A 14,880-nucleotide genomic window follows, 5' to 3' on the forward strand; every position below is an offset into this window, starting at 1 on the left:
CTGAATCCAGAAATATATTAAAAGAATTGTACACAACAATCAAGTGGGATTTAGTCCAGGAATGCAAGGATTTTTCAACATCCACAAATCAATCACATTAACAAATGGAAGAATAAAAACAATATGATCCTCTCAGTAGATTCAGAAAAAGCTTCTGACAGAATCCAACACACATTTTGATAAAAACCCTCCAGAAAGTGGGCATAGAGGGAACCTACCTCAACATAATAAAGGCCATATATGATAAACCCCACAGCTAATGTTATTCTCAATGGTGAAAAGCAGCAAGAATTCCTGTTAAGATCAGGAACAAGACAAGGATATCTCCTCTTGCCACTACTACTCAACATAGTTTTGGAAGTCTTAGCCACAGCAATCAGAGAAGAAGATACATAAAAGGAATCCAAACAGGAAAGGAAGAAGTAAAACTATCACTATTTGCAGATGACATGATATTATACCTAGAAAATCCTAAAGACAGAAAACTGTTAGAGCTCATCAATGAATCTGGTAAAGTTGCAGGATACAAAAGTAATGAAATTGACTGCATTTCTAGATACTAACAATGAAAGATCAGAAAGAGAAATTTGAGAAACAATCCCACTTACCATCACAACAAAAAGAATAAAACACCTAGGGGAGTTCCCGTTACGGCTCAGTGGTTAATGAATCCGACTAGGAACCATGAGGTTGCAGGTTCGATCCCTGCCCTTGCTCAGTGGGTTAATGATCTGGTATTGCCGTGAGCTGTGGTGTAGGTCGCAGACTCGGCTCGGACACCGTGTTGCTGTGGCTCTGGTGTAGGCCAGTGGCTACAGCTCCAATTAGACCCCAGCCTGGGAACCTCCATATGCCGAGGGAGTGGCCCTAGAAAAGGCAAAAAGACAAAACAAAACAAAACAAAACCCAAAAAACACCTAGGAAGAAACCCACCTAAAGAGACAAAAGGCTTGTACTCTGAAAAGAATATGACACTGATGAAAGAAATCAAAGATGACACAAACTGATGGTAAGATAGACCATGCACTTTGACTGGAAGAATCAATACTGTCAAAATGACTATACTACCCAAGGCAATCTACAGATTCAATGCAATCCCTACCAATTTACTAAGGACATTTTTCACAGACCTAGAACAAAATATTTTAAAGTTTGTTTGGAAGCACAAAAGACCCCGAATAGCCAAAGCCATCCTGATAAAAATGGAACTGGAGGAATCAGGCACCCTGACTTCAGACTATATTACAAAGCTACAGCCATCAAAACAGTATGGTACTGACACAAAAAGAGAAATATAGATCAGTGGAACAGGATAGAAAGCCCAGAATTAAACCCATAACCTACGGTCAACTCAGCTATGACAAAGGAGGTAAGAATATACATTGAAGAAAAGATAGCCCCTTCAATAAGTGGTGCTGGAAAAACTGGACAGCTACATGTAAAACAATGACATTAGAATACTCCGTAACACCACACAAAAAAATAAACTCCAAATGAATTAAATGCCTAAATATAAGCCCAGAGGGTATAAACCTCTTAGAGGAAAACATAGGCTGAACGCTCTCTGATGTAAACCATGGCAATATCTTCTCAGAGCCACCTCCTAGACTAATGACAATAAAAACAAAAATAAACAAATGGGACCTAATTAAACTCAAGTTTTTGCACAGCAAAGGAAACCCTAAACAAGACAAAAAGACAACCCACAGAATCGGAGAAAATATTTGCAAATGAAGCAACTGACGAAGGATTAATCTCCAAAATATATAACACCTCCTGCAGCTCAATAGCAAAAACAAAACAAAACAAAAAACACCCAAATCCAAACAACCCCACCAAAACTGGCAGAAGATCTAATCAGAAAATTCTCCAAAGAAGACATACAGATGGCCAAAAAACACACAAAAAGATGTTTGACATCACTTATTATTAGAGAAATGCAAATCAAAACTACTATGAGATACCACCTTACACCAGCCAGAATGGCCACCATCAAAAAGTCTATAAACAATAAATGCTGGAGAGGGTGTGCAGAAAGGGAACCCTCTTACACTGTTGGGGGAATGTAAATTGGTGCAACTACTACGGAAAACAGTATGGAGATTCCTCAGAAAACTAAATCTAGAACCATCATATGATCCAGCAATCCTACTCCTTGCTGAAAACCCTAACTTGAAAAGATACATGTACCCCAATGTTCACAGCAGCACTAGACAATAGCCCAGGCATGGAAGCAACCTAAATGTCCATTGAGAGAGGAGTGGATAAAGATGAGGTACATATACACAATGGAGTATTACTTAGCCATAAAAAGGAATGAAATAATGGCATTTGCGCAACATGGATGGACCTAGAAATTGTCATGCTAAGTGAAGTTAGTTAGACAGTGAGACATGAACATCATATGCTATCACTTGTACGTGGAATCTAAAAAAAGGCTACAATGTACTTGCAGAACAAACTGACTCACAGACTTTGTAAAACTTGTAGTTATCAAATGAGACTGGTTGAGGGGGGAGGGATGGGCTGGGGTTTGGGATGGAAATGTACCATTAGGTTGTGATGATGGTTGTACAGCTATAAATATAATAAAATTCATTGAAAAGATATTTTAATTTTGATAACCAAAGGAGATCAAATTTATATCTCAAATACATGTAAAATTGGAAATTGAAACTGACATTATTAAATTTTCTGGAATGACACAAAAAGTCATTTTTCTTATCATTTATTTTCCACTGAATACTTTCCCCAGAAATTACAGGAAATAAATCATCTACTGCGAGACAGTCCATTTCTCCCTTCTTATATGGAAAATTTGGAGCTTCTCAAAAAGCATTCCAAAGGTCCACATGAAAAGCTTAATTCTAACTTTTGATCCGGGAGACTGGCCATAGCAGAGTTAAAGGTCAAAGTGTTACTGGTTACAAAGTGTTACATGATGAAATAAATTTGGCTACTCCTGGAGAGCACAGTTGGGGGTGGACGCTGTCCCTTATTTGGAAAAAGGAAATGGAAGACTGGCTCACTAGCTTAAAATGACTTCTTTAATACACTAGAGGGTTTAAGATTCAGGGTTTAAATATGTAAAGAGAGGCAGGGGGAATTTAAACAGGAAAAAAAGAGAAATGAGTTTTGGCAGAAAGGAAGGTAGAGGCCCAAAAGTGACCAGTTTATTCATGAGCCAGTGACTAGATCATGTTTCTGGAACAGAAGAGCCATAGGTAATTACACGAGAGACAATTGGAAAGGTAGTGATGCTATCTTAAAAAGTCCAACAAAAAACTTTTAAAAAGTATTCTGTTATTTGATACAACAATCCAGAGACAAGGCAGCTATTATCATGTTCTTTTTATTACAAATAAAAAGGAAACTTGGGGAGAGGTGATAAAGTTCCATAAGCAAAGCAGCTAGACTGGGTCCAGGAATCCAGCCTGGGTTTTCTGACCGCCCTGTGATAGGAGGTCTGTTGTGCTGCAGGCTACAGACTGGATGTCACTTCCCACCTGGATTCTTACCTAGACCTTCAAACCTCCGAGAAGCACTGTCCCACTCCCACAACACAGCCACAATATAAGTGCAGTGAACCTGAGTGGTGGGAGCTGCTGCCAGCTGAGTCCTTTTAAACCCAGAAAGGCACACTGGTCCCTCCCTTTCCAGTCCTCCCATGGCCGCAGGAAATGGACTTCTCTTTTCCCTGATGTCATCACCTCCCTTCGCCCCTGGGAGCTACAAAATAGTCCGCAAATTTTCAACCTCTTTTCTAACCTGCAGAACAGACCCCAGGTCGGAGATAAACTTGCCAGGAACAGTGGCCCTTCCTTCCCAGACTCTACTCAAAACAAGTGTCATCACAGAAGACATTCTGGAGAAGCAGGATCTACAGGGCCGCCCCAAGTCAATTCCAGTTTTCATGTTAACTTTTGTCTGTGTGCGTGTGTGTGTTTTGGTCTCTTGTCTTTTTAGGGCTGCACCAGCGGCATATGGAAATGTCTAGGCTAGGGGTCCCATTGGAGCTACAGCTGCTGGCCTATACCACAGCTACAGCAACACGGGATCCAAGCCATGTCTGTGACCTACACCACAGCTCACGGCAATGCTGGATCCTTAACCCACTGAGCGAGGCCGGGGATCGAACCCTCAACCTCGTGGTTCCTAGTCAGATTCATTAACCACTGAGCCACGACGGGAACTCCAGTTATCATGTTTAACTTATTTTCAAAAGTTTTAAATGTAAGTACGGGAAAATCAGGCTTGGATTATGAATTATAAAGTCATAGCAATATGTCAGAACACCTTTTTTTTTAGTCATGCCCGTGACACGTGGAAGTTCCCAAGATGGAACCTGTGCCACAGCTGTAAGCAGATCCACAGCAGTGATGCTGGATCCTTAACCTAAGCCACCAGGGAATTCCCAGAATACTTCTATAAAAGGAAACTGTTCCAGGGAGTTCCTGTTGCGGTAATTGTTCTTGCTCAAAATAACTCTGTTTCAGAGAACTCTCATATTTAGACCAATTACTTATTCTAGGTATCATACCTCTTTTTATATGTGTGTATCCATGAAGATGAGGGTTTGATCCCTGGCCTTGCTCAGTGGGTTAAGGATCTGGAGTTGCTATGGGCTAGTGTGTAGGCCAGCAGCTGCAGCTCCAATTTGACCCCTAGCCCAGGAACTTCCATATGACACAGGTGTGGCCCTAAAAAGCAAAAAAAAAAAAAAAAAAAAAAAGAAATAAAAAGAAAAGAAGGAAACTATTCCAAAAAGTGGAAATTCTCTGGGTCGTATTAGATTTTTTAACATTTAAAGCTTGTAATTATATCATTTGCATAAAATCTACTGTATCCTTAAAAATTAGAATTTTATAATACATCATAGAAATCTTTCTAGGTCAAGCATAAAGATCTACATCATTTTTTTTTCCTTTTTATGGCTGCACCTGCAGCATATGGAAGTTCCCAGGCCAAGGGTCAAAACACATCCTTCTTTTAAATGACTGCATGGTATTGAAGCAATAACTTCACTAATGATAAATTGTACATAACTGCATAAAAGATTGACCCCCTAGTCATTAAAAAAAAACAAACGATAAATTTAAACTGCTTTTCAGTTACATCACTGAAAAAAAAAACTGTATAAAAGTAAGTATTGGGGGAAGTTTTACTTTTTCTAGTTACTTGAATTATAGGATTAGAGAAACCAGATATTTGAATCAGATCACATGGTGATTGTTCTTGTTCAAAATAACTCTGGCTCAGAGAGAACACTCATATTTAGATCAATTACTTATTCTAGATATCATACCTCTTATTATATGTGTGTTTGTGCAGAGACATCAGGAAAAGAAAGATAATACTTAGTGATTAACAAACATCTCTGCTTACTGGACAAATTTTATTTACAGCTCAGACCTTAAAATATTGGATTTTGGGGAACACATTCTTAGGTTTTCTGTAACAGAACATGCTAGACGAGGTAGCCTCCAAAGTCCCATCTTCACAACAGAATATAATCCCCTCAAGAGGAGGAGATATGTTCTCTGCTTTTTTTTTTTTTTGGTAGGGCCATACCTGAGGCATGTGGAGGTTCCCAGGCTAGGGGCTGAATTAGAGCTGCAGCCACTGCTCTGTGCCACAGCCACAGCAATGCCAGATCCAAGCCATGACTGTAACCTACACCACAGCTCATGGCAACACTGCATCCTTAACCCACTGAGAGAGGCCAGGGATCGAACCTGCATCCTCATGGATGCTAGTCAGACTTGTTTCCATTGAGTCATGACGGGAACTCCTGTTTTCTGTTTTTAAAATCTGTTCTACATACCATGGGAGCTAAATAACTAGATGATTAAAATCAGCTGATGATCTAAATGTTTCCTATCAAGTAATAGGTTACCTGGTAACCTATCAGGTAAAATGGTTTCCAAAACGACCACATGTCCTGGGTTCTTCTTGCAGAGTGGCTAGAAGTGTAGACTCTGCACTCCACCAGTATCACCTGGATCCTAGCTGTGCCATTACCAGTTGGGCAAACTGGATGAGCTACTTAATCTCCTGGGGCCTTAGTTTCCCTTTATGAAAAATGGGAATAATCACTCTTCCTGTCTCATCTTGAGAATTCAATGAATTATTACATGTAAAGTGCCTAGAAAAGTGGTTAGCATATGGGAAGAGCTCAGTAAATTTTAGTCATTAATATTTCCGATACTATATAATTTTAGGTGATTTATAGGTAAATTTTTCATTTTATTACTTATGTCTTTAATGTATTTTGAAAAATAAATCTTTTTAAAATTAGCTAGCATAGCTATAAACCTATGATTTTATAGACATTAAGGCTTCAAATGAATCTAAGTTTTTAAAAAGAAGTAGATTTAAAACTGATGTAAATAAAAAATAGTATAAGTAGGAAGTTCCCATGGGGTGCACTGGGTTAAGGATCCAGCGTTGCCACAGCTGTGGTGCAGGTCATAACTGCAGTGCAGGTTCCATCCCTGGCCGGGGGAATGTCCACATGCCACAGGTGCAGCCAAAAAACAAACAAACAGGAGTTCCCGTCGTGGCACAGTGGTTAACGAATCCGACTAGGAACCATGAGGTTGCGGGTTCGATCCCTGGCCTTGCTCAGTGGGTTAAGGATCCAGCGCTGCTGTGAGGTATGGTGTACGTCATAGACGTAGCTCAGATCCTGCATTGCTGTGGCTGTGGTGTAGGCTGGCAGCTACAGCTCCAATTCAACCCCTAGCCTGGGAACCTCCATATGCCGCGGGAGCGGCCCAAGAAATAGCAACAACAACAACAAAAAAGACAAAAAACAAACAAACAACAAAACCCCCCCAAATAGTACAGGTAATAAAAGCAAAAATCTTCCCCTAATAAAATTGAGGAAAGACTAGAACTATATAATGCCTATTTATATGAATTTTCATACTTAAAAAGTGCCCCTTTGCTTTAAATGGCCTTGGGTATAAGATGATACAGATGCAAAGAGTATTACATAAGGAGTAGTGACTGGGTCAGCTGGTAGCAGGGAGATTTCAATTATCCAAATATCAACTGACCTCTCCCTCTATAAAAATAGAAACTGCATTTATAAGATGTAGGAAGAAAGAAAATTAGAAGACGGATCAGGCATGCAGTGAAAAAATGTAGTGCTGGTGTAGTGTTAAAAGGTGCATTTCATACCCAGTTGGGTGACTCTAGGGATTTTTAAGAGAAAACTCGTGGCATTTTAATAGGCTGCTAATCTGACATCGCTCTAAGCAGTATTAAGTGCCCATGACACAGTTGCACCCGTGGCCAGGGTCACTTCCTTGCTTACAGAAGGGCTCCCCCTGGAGGCCACGGAGGCTCCAGAGGCTTGGTGGTCAGCAGAGGTAGCTCATTCTCAGCCCCACCCATCAGGAAGGCTTGGGGGCTTCGTGGCTCACCCCAACCTCTGGCCTCCGCTCTGGTTAAGGGCCAGCATCTGAAAGGAGCACACCCATCTTCAGGAAATGAGGCAGGTTACGTCTCAGGGAGCAGCACAGGCAGGGCGCGAACACAGCTCAACCGAGCAATTTGGGGTCAGAGGAGTTTTCTCATGATATTAGAAATCTGTACTTTTTCTCTCTTTTTTTTTTTCCTTTTTAGGGGTCACACCCGCGGCATATGGACGTTCCCAAGCTAGGGGTAGAATGGGAGCAGCAACTGCCAGCCTACGCCACAGCCATTCGGGATCCTTAAGCCACTGAGCGAGGCCAGGGAACAAAACCGCATCCTCATGGATACTAGTCAGGTTTGTTACCAGCTGAGCCATGACGGGAACTCCCAGAAACCGGTATTTTGAAAGGTAGCCTTCTTTCTTTTTAAATTTTGTGTGGATACTAGGATTCTTTTTAAAAACCTCTTTTAGTACTTACCGGAGTTCTTGTTGGAAACGTCCAGCCTCCCACCAGGGCTAAGGGAAACAGGCAGGGCGAGGGTAAGACGAGAATCCTGGGGCCAAATCGATCACCAACATCAAGTGCACTGGCTGCTTTCACATCTGCTTCTGCTCTTTAACTTCACAAAATCCAAGGGGTCAGGAGACTTACACCCAAGTCACACACACCAGGACTGTGATTTAAAGCTCCCTCTAGTTACGCCACAATGGGATGTTTTATCCACACTTGAACCTGAATTCTACAGATGAAACAGCTTAGTCCTTGGGAATCAAAGGGACGACCCCCAAAGCAAAGCTATCTCCACATCACTTGCAGAAGCTCCTTCTAGACAAGGTTGGGATTAGGATGAGGCAGGTGAGACAACAAGACTGCCGAATTTAGGGAGGCGTCTACTCCTCTCAGGGTCATGAACGTGCCTGCTTGCCTCATTCTAGTTCCTGCTCTGCTTCTAAAACTTTCACTTCCTGCAGGTTATTTTGTTTTACTGAGAGAGGCCACTCCCTTTCAAGAATCCTGCCTTAAGAAATGATGCTTGATAAGTTACCGGACTGGTTAAAAAGAAAAAAGAGAAATTAGGTGATTTTAAAAAAGGGAAATATTCTAGATTTCAAAGAACCCAAACCTATAAAAGAATCTGATTAGGAGAGTTCTCCTGTGGCACAGTGGGTTAGGGATCTGGAGTGGTCACTGCAACAGCTCAGGTTGCTGCTGTGGCGCAGGTTTGAAACCTAGCCCAGGAACTTCCATATGCCACAAGTGCAGACAGAAAAAAAAAAAAAAGAATTCGACTTAGTTATTGTCTTTTTTTTTTAAAAATTATTCCAACAAATAAATCTTTATGGTGCAAAGGCCACTCTAATCTGAATTGTTCAGACAAGAAATAAACCATTTCTTAAGATGATTCTGACTTCCTCAGAAATACCTGCTTTTTGGTTCAACTTTCTATCATCGTAAATGAAAGAAATCATTTAATGTCTTTTGACCTAGCTCTAGGCTAGGCACCTACCTGCTATAAACACACTCTTAACAAATACTGACATGGATTTACTTACACAGATCAAGAAGGCAGAGCAAAAATATTTACTCAAATAAGCTTAAAAGCGAACACAGCCACAGCTCGGAGTCAAAAACAAGCATAAGAGTGTTTCGTGGTAGAGAATGCTACTAGGCTGGAACCTAAAAAACCAGATTTGAATCACTGAGTGTTCTCAGACATAAAAGTAGGAATTGCATTAAAGAAGCTCCAAGGTCCTTCACATAGTACGAGTCTGTGATTCTGTTTTAGGATCCAGCAGCCAAAGAGTGGGGGCCAAGGACTATATGCAGCGTAGCTTTCAGACAGAACTGCTTCACCCAAGGGAGGGGGACACAATTCTTGGGTCCTCTGCCCAACTCTTGCTCACTCGGGTTAAAATTAGCCAGGCCAAATAGGTAAGTATTTAAGCTAAGAACAGCTAGAGCCGAATTAGATTGGAAAAACATCATCTATCTCCCAGTTACAATTTTTTATTTCGTTCATGCAGTCAGTGATGTAGCAAATGCTGACTAAGCATCTGCTTGACACAAGACCCTGTGCTGTGGAGAATGTACAAATGGGTGACTGCTTGTTGCGACACATGTTTTTATAATATTTTCTTAGCCTCTTTGCTGAAAACTCCATCTTGTCCTTCCTTCCTTTGTCCCGTCTTCCTGCTTGAGAAACAGTCACGGGGATGGTAAATGACTTAAGCTTAAGAACAAAGACCTAAAGGCATGGGTTATCCGCGGGGTCAGCTGAATGAGGACATGATACATGGGTCTAGGCATGCCGGACCTGTGCAGATGGGCACGCCATTTGCACAAGCATGATGTGTCCTCTAAAGAATAAGAGAAAGAGGAACCTCATGGCCAAGTGGTTTATGAGGGGTTGTTAGCAGAATTAGCTAAGAGAATTAGCAAAGAGAACCAAAGGTGCAAAGAGAACCTAGGCACACAGGGTTGCCGCAAAACAGGCATGCCCTTTGCAGAAGCACAGTGAGGAGTCTCTGAAATGCTATGCATAGATAGCTAACTCAAATGCTAATGATTCTTAAATGCCTAAAGTTTAGAGTAAAAGTTTAACCATCTACCAGCTAAGTGACTTTTAAAATAATAAAAGAACTTAGAAAATAATAATAATAAAAAAACCCTATATCCTGCACCTACAACCCCCTTTTCACTTGACTTCATCCTCAAGAGCACAATAAAAGCAGTGTGGTTTCTTGACACAGGGCTCTTGGTCCCTGAGACCTTGAGTCCCCCGGTTCCCACCTTTACTTAAGATAAATGTCTCTGTGTCTGGTTTTATGTAAACTTTTTTTCCTTAAGTTCCACAGCACCCGTTCTTCAGCCCCATCCTGCTGAGCTGGTCTCGGCAACTGCTGATTGAACTTAAAATAGAGTGGATTGTCCTGCTCCATAAGGACATGCATAACCAAACATAACATAACACACATAACCCAAATAAAATGGAGAAGCTCTACAGGAGAGCTGCAAAGACTGGTGGTGGACGTACCTCGCTTTCTGGCTTGGACTCCTGGACTCAGTTTAAAGAGGTTAATTTATTTCCTGTTAGTTTCCTCATCTATAAAATGGGAATGATCAACAGTATCTTTGCATCAAGTTGCTGAGAGGATTAAATAAGATAATAGATAAAAGAAGCTTAAATTAATGCCCAGTACCTCAGTAATACCCCATAAATGTTAGCTCTCGTTGTTATCATCATCAGAGTGGGATGAAGTCGTGGATCTGACTCCAGTGAAGGAAGAAAAATTACCTAAGGACATAGTGTGGACTGGGTACTGAAAGAGGAAGTAGGACACGGAAAAGGAAGACAAGGAGGAGTTGCCTGGTGTCCTTGTGGTTAAGGATTTGCCACTGTCATGGCTGTGGCTCCTTGGTACTGCTGTGTGCTCCATGGCCTGGGAACTTCCGCATGCCGTGGACATGCCTCCCCACTTCGTCCCAAAAAAAGAGGAAGGAGAAAAGAGAGGGACAAGGAGGAGAGACATCTTAGCTCTAGGAAATAGTTCAATCTGGCTGGAGTAGAAAGTTCCTTTACAAAATGGTGGCATGAAATGCAGTTCAGAGCACCATTCTAGAAGCTTAGTACAAATCATTTAACCTTTCTCTACTCATTGCCCTTCGTCCCCAGTCATGTCCTAGAAATCAACACAGTAGTTAAAAAAAGATCAAATAATAGTAATATAGCTATGTAGTCAGCATTATATCGGAAATGGAGAGAGAAACGCAAGCATCAGAGTCCAAAAACTACACATGATTTTTTCCCAATCCCTTCTGGAAGGAATCTGTCAAGTCTGAAAAAGCACTAAGAATTCTTAAGTCTAAGAATCAGAAAACAAGCTCCAAGCCAGGTTAAAGTCATTGAACCCTCCAGGCTTCAATTTCCTCTTGGTAAAAATGTATGCTACTCTGACTTCAGGATGGGCGGATAGAAGAAATACGAAAACGGTGGGAAGGCAATTTGAGGAAGGGAAAAAACCTGCCAACCTCCTTGGGCTGACATAAGACACAAAAGCAACAATGGATGTGAAAGCACTTTCCCTACCTGGTAAGCATTACATAAAGCACAAGGTATTTTTTCTCTATCTCACAGAGAGAAAGGCAGGAACTGAGGATGAGATGGTGGTGGTAAGTGCTTTAAAAGAAGATGGTTCTGGAGCCAGACTGACTTAGATCTGAATCCTACTAGGTCCTATCGTTACCAGCTCTGTGGCCTGAAAGCAAACGAGCTTTTACTGCTATGCTTCTTCGGTGCTATTGCTGGGACTTTATCGAACAGGCAATGTGAATCCTGCTAAGGTGTTTCCCCCACTGCTCAGCCACTTGGAAGCATGTGCAGGATCTGATTGCATCCTGCACTCTTCTCAATTTCATCTTATGATTTTGAAACCCAGCAGGGCCCTGTGGGGCCCCTGGGCACATAAGCCTTTCTGTGTCTCCCATTTGTTGTTCGTGCGGTAATAAACTTCAGCCTCCATGACCTTCCCTGAGTTCCAAAGGGCAGGTTCAAACAGTTGCTCAACAGGGAAGGGAGGGGACGCAGGGATCAAGAAGGGGCAGTCAGGAAACAATAGCGCAGCTTTGGGAGCAGGGTCTCGGCTTTCTCCTCAAGGAATATGGATAATATTATCTTTTGCGTTCTTCCGCAGAACTAAAACCCCCAACAAATGCAAGATGTTAATGAAGCGTTCTTTATTCTGGAAAGAAGACCACCAGACCACTGAACACCAGCTTTGAAAATAATGCAAGCTTGCCTCTACCCGAATCCTTAGCTGTGGCCCTATTTTTCACTCCCCAAACTATAAAACCACCTCCCAAACTCTCCGAAGTAGGGGCACCGTCTTTAAGGCATTAGCTTGCTATGGCCTCCTTTGCCTGGCAAAGCAATAAAGCTATCTTTTTCTCCTTCACCCAAAACTCTGTCTCTAGGTTTCTATTTGGTGAGCAGAGGCTGAATTCCAGCAACGGCTTTAACCCTTACTTGCCATGCCTCATATTGCCCCCACACACATTTTTTTAAAAGAGAAGCACAGCTTAAAAATTAATCATAATTTTACCTGTACCATCAGGCCTCCCCTGACATCCCTGAACAGAATCTCTCGGACTTCTCTGCTCAACAAAATGGTTCTTAAATGAACAACGATATCGAAACGTTCACAATTTAACTGGCAAACACCAGAAACATCTGAATGCTGTCAAATCCAGGCCCAATAAAAACTGGATTTTATTATATGTTTTCAGGGCTTTTTTAATAATGGTAATGTTTTTAACCTGCTGAACAAATTCTAATCGTCTACATTTCTCTGCATGTAATATATCATTCAGTCCTCCCTGCATTCTTGTGAGATTGGTTTGGCAGACATTATTTCTATTTTGCATGGGGGAAAGCAGACCCAAATGTCTCTACATTAGAAGGAAGCAATCACTTCTAACTCAGTGCACTTTTCAGTCTGGCACACTGCCTCTGGGGGATTCTGCAAACAGGTGGCAACTTACTGTTTTAAAACCATATGTAAACGAATTAACAATCAGAACAGGAGTTCCTGTGGTGGCTCAGTGGTTAAACAAATATAAGAACCAGGAGGTTGGGGGTTCCACCCCTGGCCTTCCTCAGTGGGTTAAGGATCCTGCATTGCTGTGGCGTAGGCCGGCAGCTATAGCCCTATTAGACCCTAGCCTGGGAATCTCCATATGCTGCACCTGTGGCCCTAGAAAAGACAAAAAAAAAAAAAAAAAAAAAAAACCACCCCAAACCAAAACCAAAACAAAAACAGAACGTTCACTGACAAATCACATATAATAAACATATCCATCAACTGGCAAGATATGATTAAAATGTAGGCTTCATCAAATATTTAAAAAAACAGATCCATGTATGGAGGGCATGAAATACTTCCAGTGTATGCTGCTACCGAACCTCAACGAATTAGTTCTCCCAGGACCCATACTCAATTATTACAAATGGAGTTCTCTACTTGGAGGGCAAAGAAAAGAAAGCAACATTAGAAAACATGCAATGTAATATTTTTCCCACATTCTCTAAAAAGCAATGGGTGGGAGTAGCCCCCTCTGCCTGCGGTCCTCCAGCACAGGTCTCATTACCAGCTGTCCGAAGCCCGCATTTATTTACTCTTCCTATTTCGGACATAGGTCAAATACTCACTGCTAATAAAAATCCTTTGCCTCCTATGATCCCTGGGTCGTGATGATAAGGATTATCACTTTGCTAATAATACCTTTGTTTTTCAAGAAAAAGCCAACAAAGCAAAGAGGAAGTAACCTCTTAGAAAGTTATCTTTGATCACCACCGGCTACCGGTAATTTCAGGATCATTAGCGCAACTTTCGAGAAACAGACGGTTAAGTATATGTGTTCAAAAGGCATCTGGGGCTTGGCCAAGCGCACCACAAGCCCCGGGGCCAGGCAGGACGGAGCTGGGGGTGTTCCCAGGGTGCAAAGTAACCGACTGCCTATCCACCCTGCAGCTTGGCCCGGGGTCGGGAGGCGGCCGCGCAGGCAGGCCCCCGGCTCGCAGTGGCCAAGGCGGCCCGTCTGCGGCCCGGGGACGGTGAACACGGGACTGGGGCAGTGACCTTGACAGCCCCTGTGCGGTCCGGGGGGAGGCGGGGGGTGGACACAGGACCGGGTAGCGGCGTGACCACTTCCAGGCGGCCGCAGCGCGGGGGCGATGGCGGGGTCCACCCTCTGCGGCCTCGGGAGGCTCAGCAGCGCACCCGGGGCGGGGCCCGGGCGGGGGGCTCAGGGTTCCGGGGGCCAGCAGTTGGGGGTGGGCGGGCGGCCAGGCCCTACCTCCTCGGTGACCGTCGGGCAATAGGAGATGAGCAGAAGCGTGGTGAGCAGGTTGATGGCGAGGCCCAGGAGGGTGATGGAGTTGGGGGCCATCCACAGCGGAATCCACTGGAGCAGCCAGGTCCAGTAGAGCTGCAGCGGCGGCTCGAGCAGCGAGACGCCCGCTGCACTGTAGCGGTGCTCCTCCAGCCGCCGAAGCTGCGCCGCGCTCAGCGGCTCTGCCAGCGCCTTCTGCCAGCGCGGCGCGGGCCTGGCCCCGGCGCCCGCCGCCATGGCCGCCTGCGGGCCCGGGCGCTGCGAGCGAGGGCAGCCCGCGCCCGGCGCCAGGGCGGGGACAGGTGGAGGGAGGGGCTCGCGGGCCCGGGCCTGCGCCCGGCGGGTGGGACTCGCCCGTCCGGCCCGCGGCCGAGGTCGAACTCAGGCCGGGGCCCCCCGGGGCCCTAGGCGCCCGCCCGCAGAGCCGCGGGCCGCGGGGGGCGGGGCTCGGGGAGGGGCCCGGGCTGGGGGGGGGGTGAGGGTCGGGGAGGGGGGCACCGCCGGGTCCCTGGCGCCCCTGACTCTCTAATTGCCGCGCGAAGGACCCAGACTTCCCCCAGAGCCCGAT

At 43.9% G+C, this 14,880-nt stretch overlaps 1 protein-coding gene across 1 annotated transcript in view; it reads right to left on the reverse strand.

Moving 5' to 3' along the window:
* The window catches only part of CHPT1 (choline phosphotransferase 1), a 42,846-nt gene extending 28,282 nt beyond the window's left edge, over positions 1-14,564 (reverse strand). Inside the window, 1 exon segment of the mRNA XM_047788178.1 lies at positions 14,277-14,564. Within this exon segment, the coding sequence (XP_047644134.1) occupies positions 14,277-14,549 (273 nt within the window). The 5' untranslated portion in view covers positions 14,550-14,564.
* Positions 14,565-14,880: the final 316 nt, after the last annotated feature.

The sequence above is a fragment of the Phacochoerus africanus genome, chromosome 7 (genome assembly GCF_016906955.1).
Source record: "Phacochoerus africanus isolate WHEZ1 chromosome 7, ROS_Pafr_v1, whole genome shotgun sequence".
Taxonomy (NCBI): domain Eukaryota; kingdom Metazoa; phylum Chordata; class Mammalia; order Artiodactyla; family Suidae; genus Phacochoerus; species Phacochoerus africanus.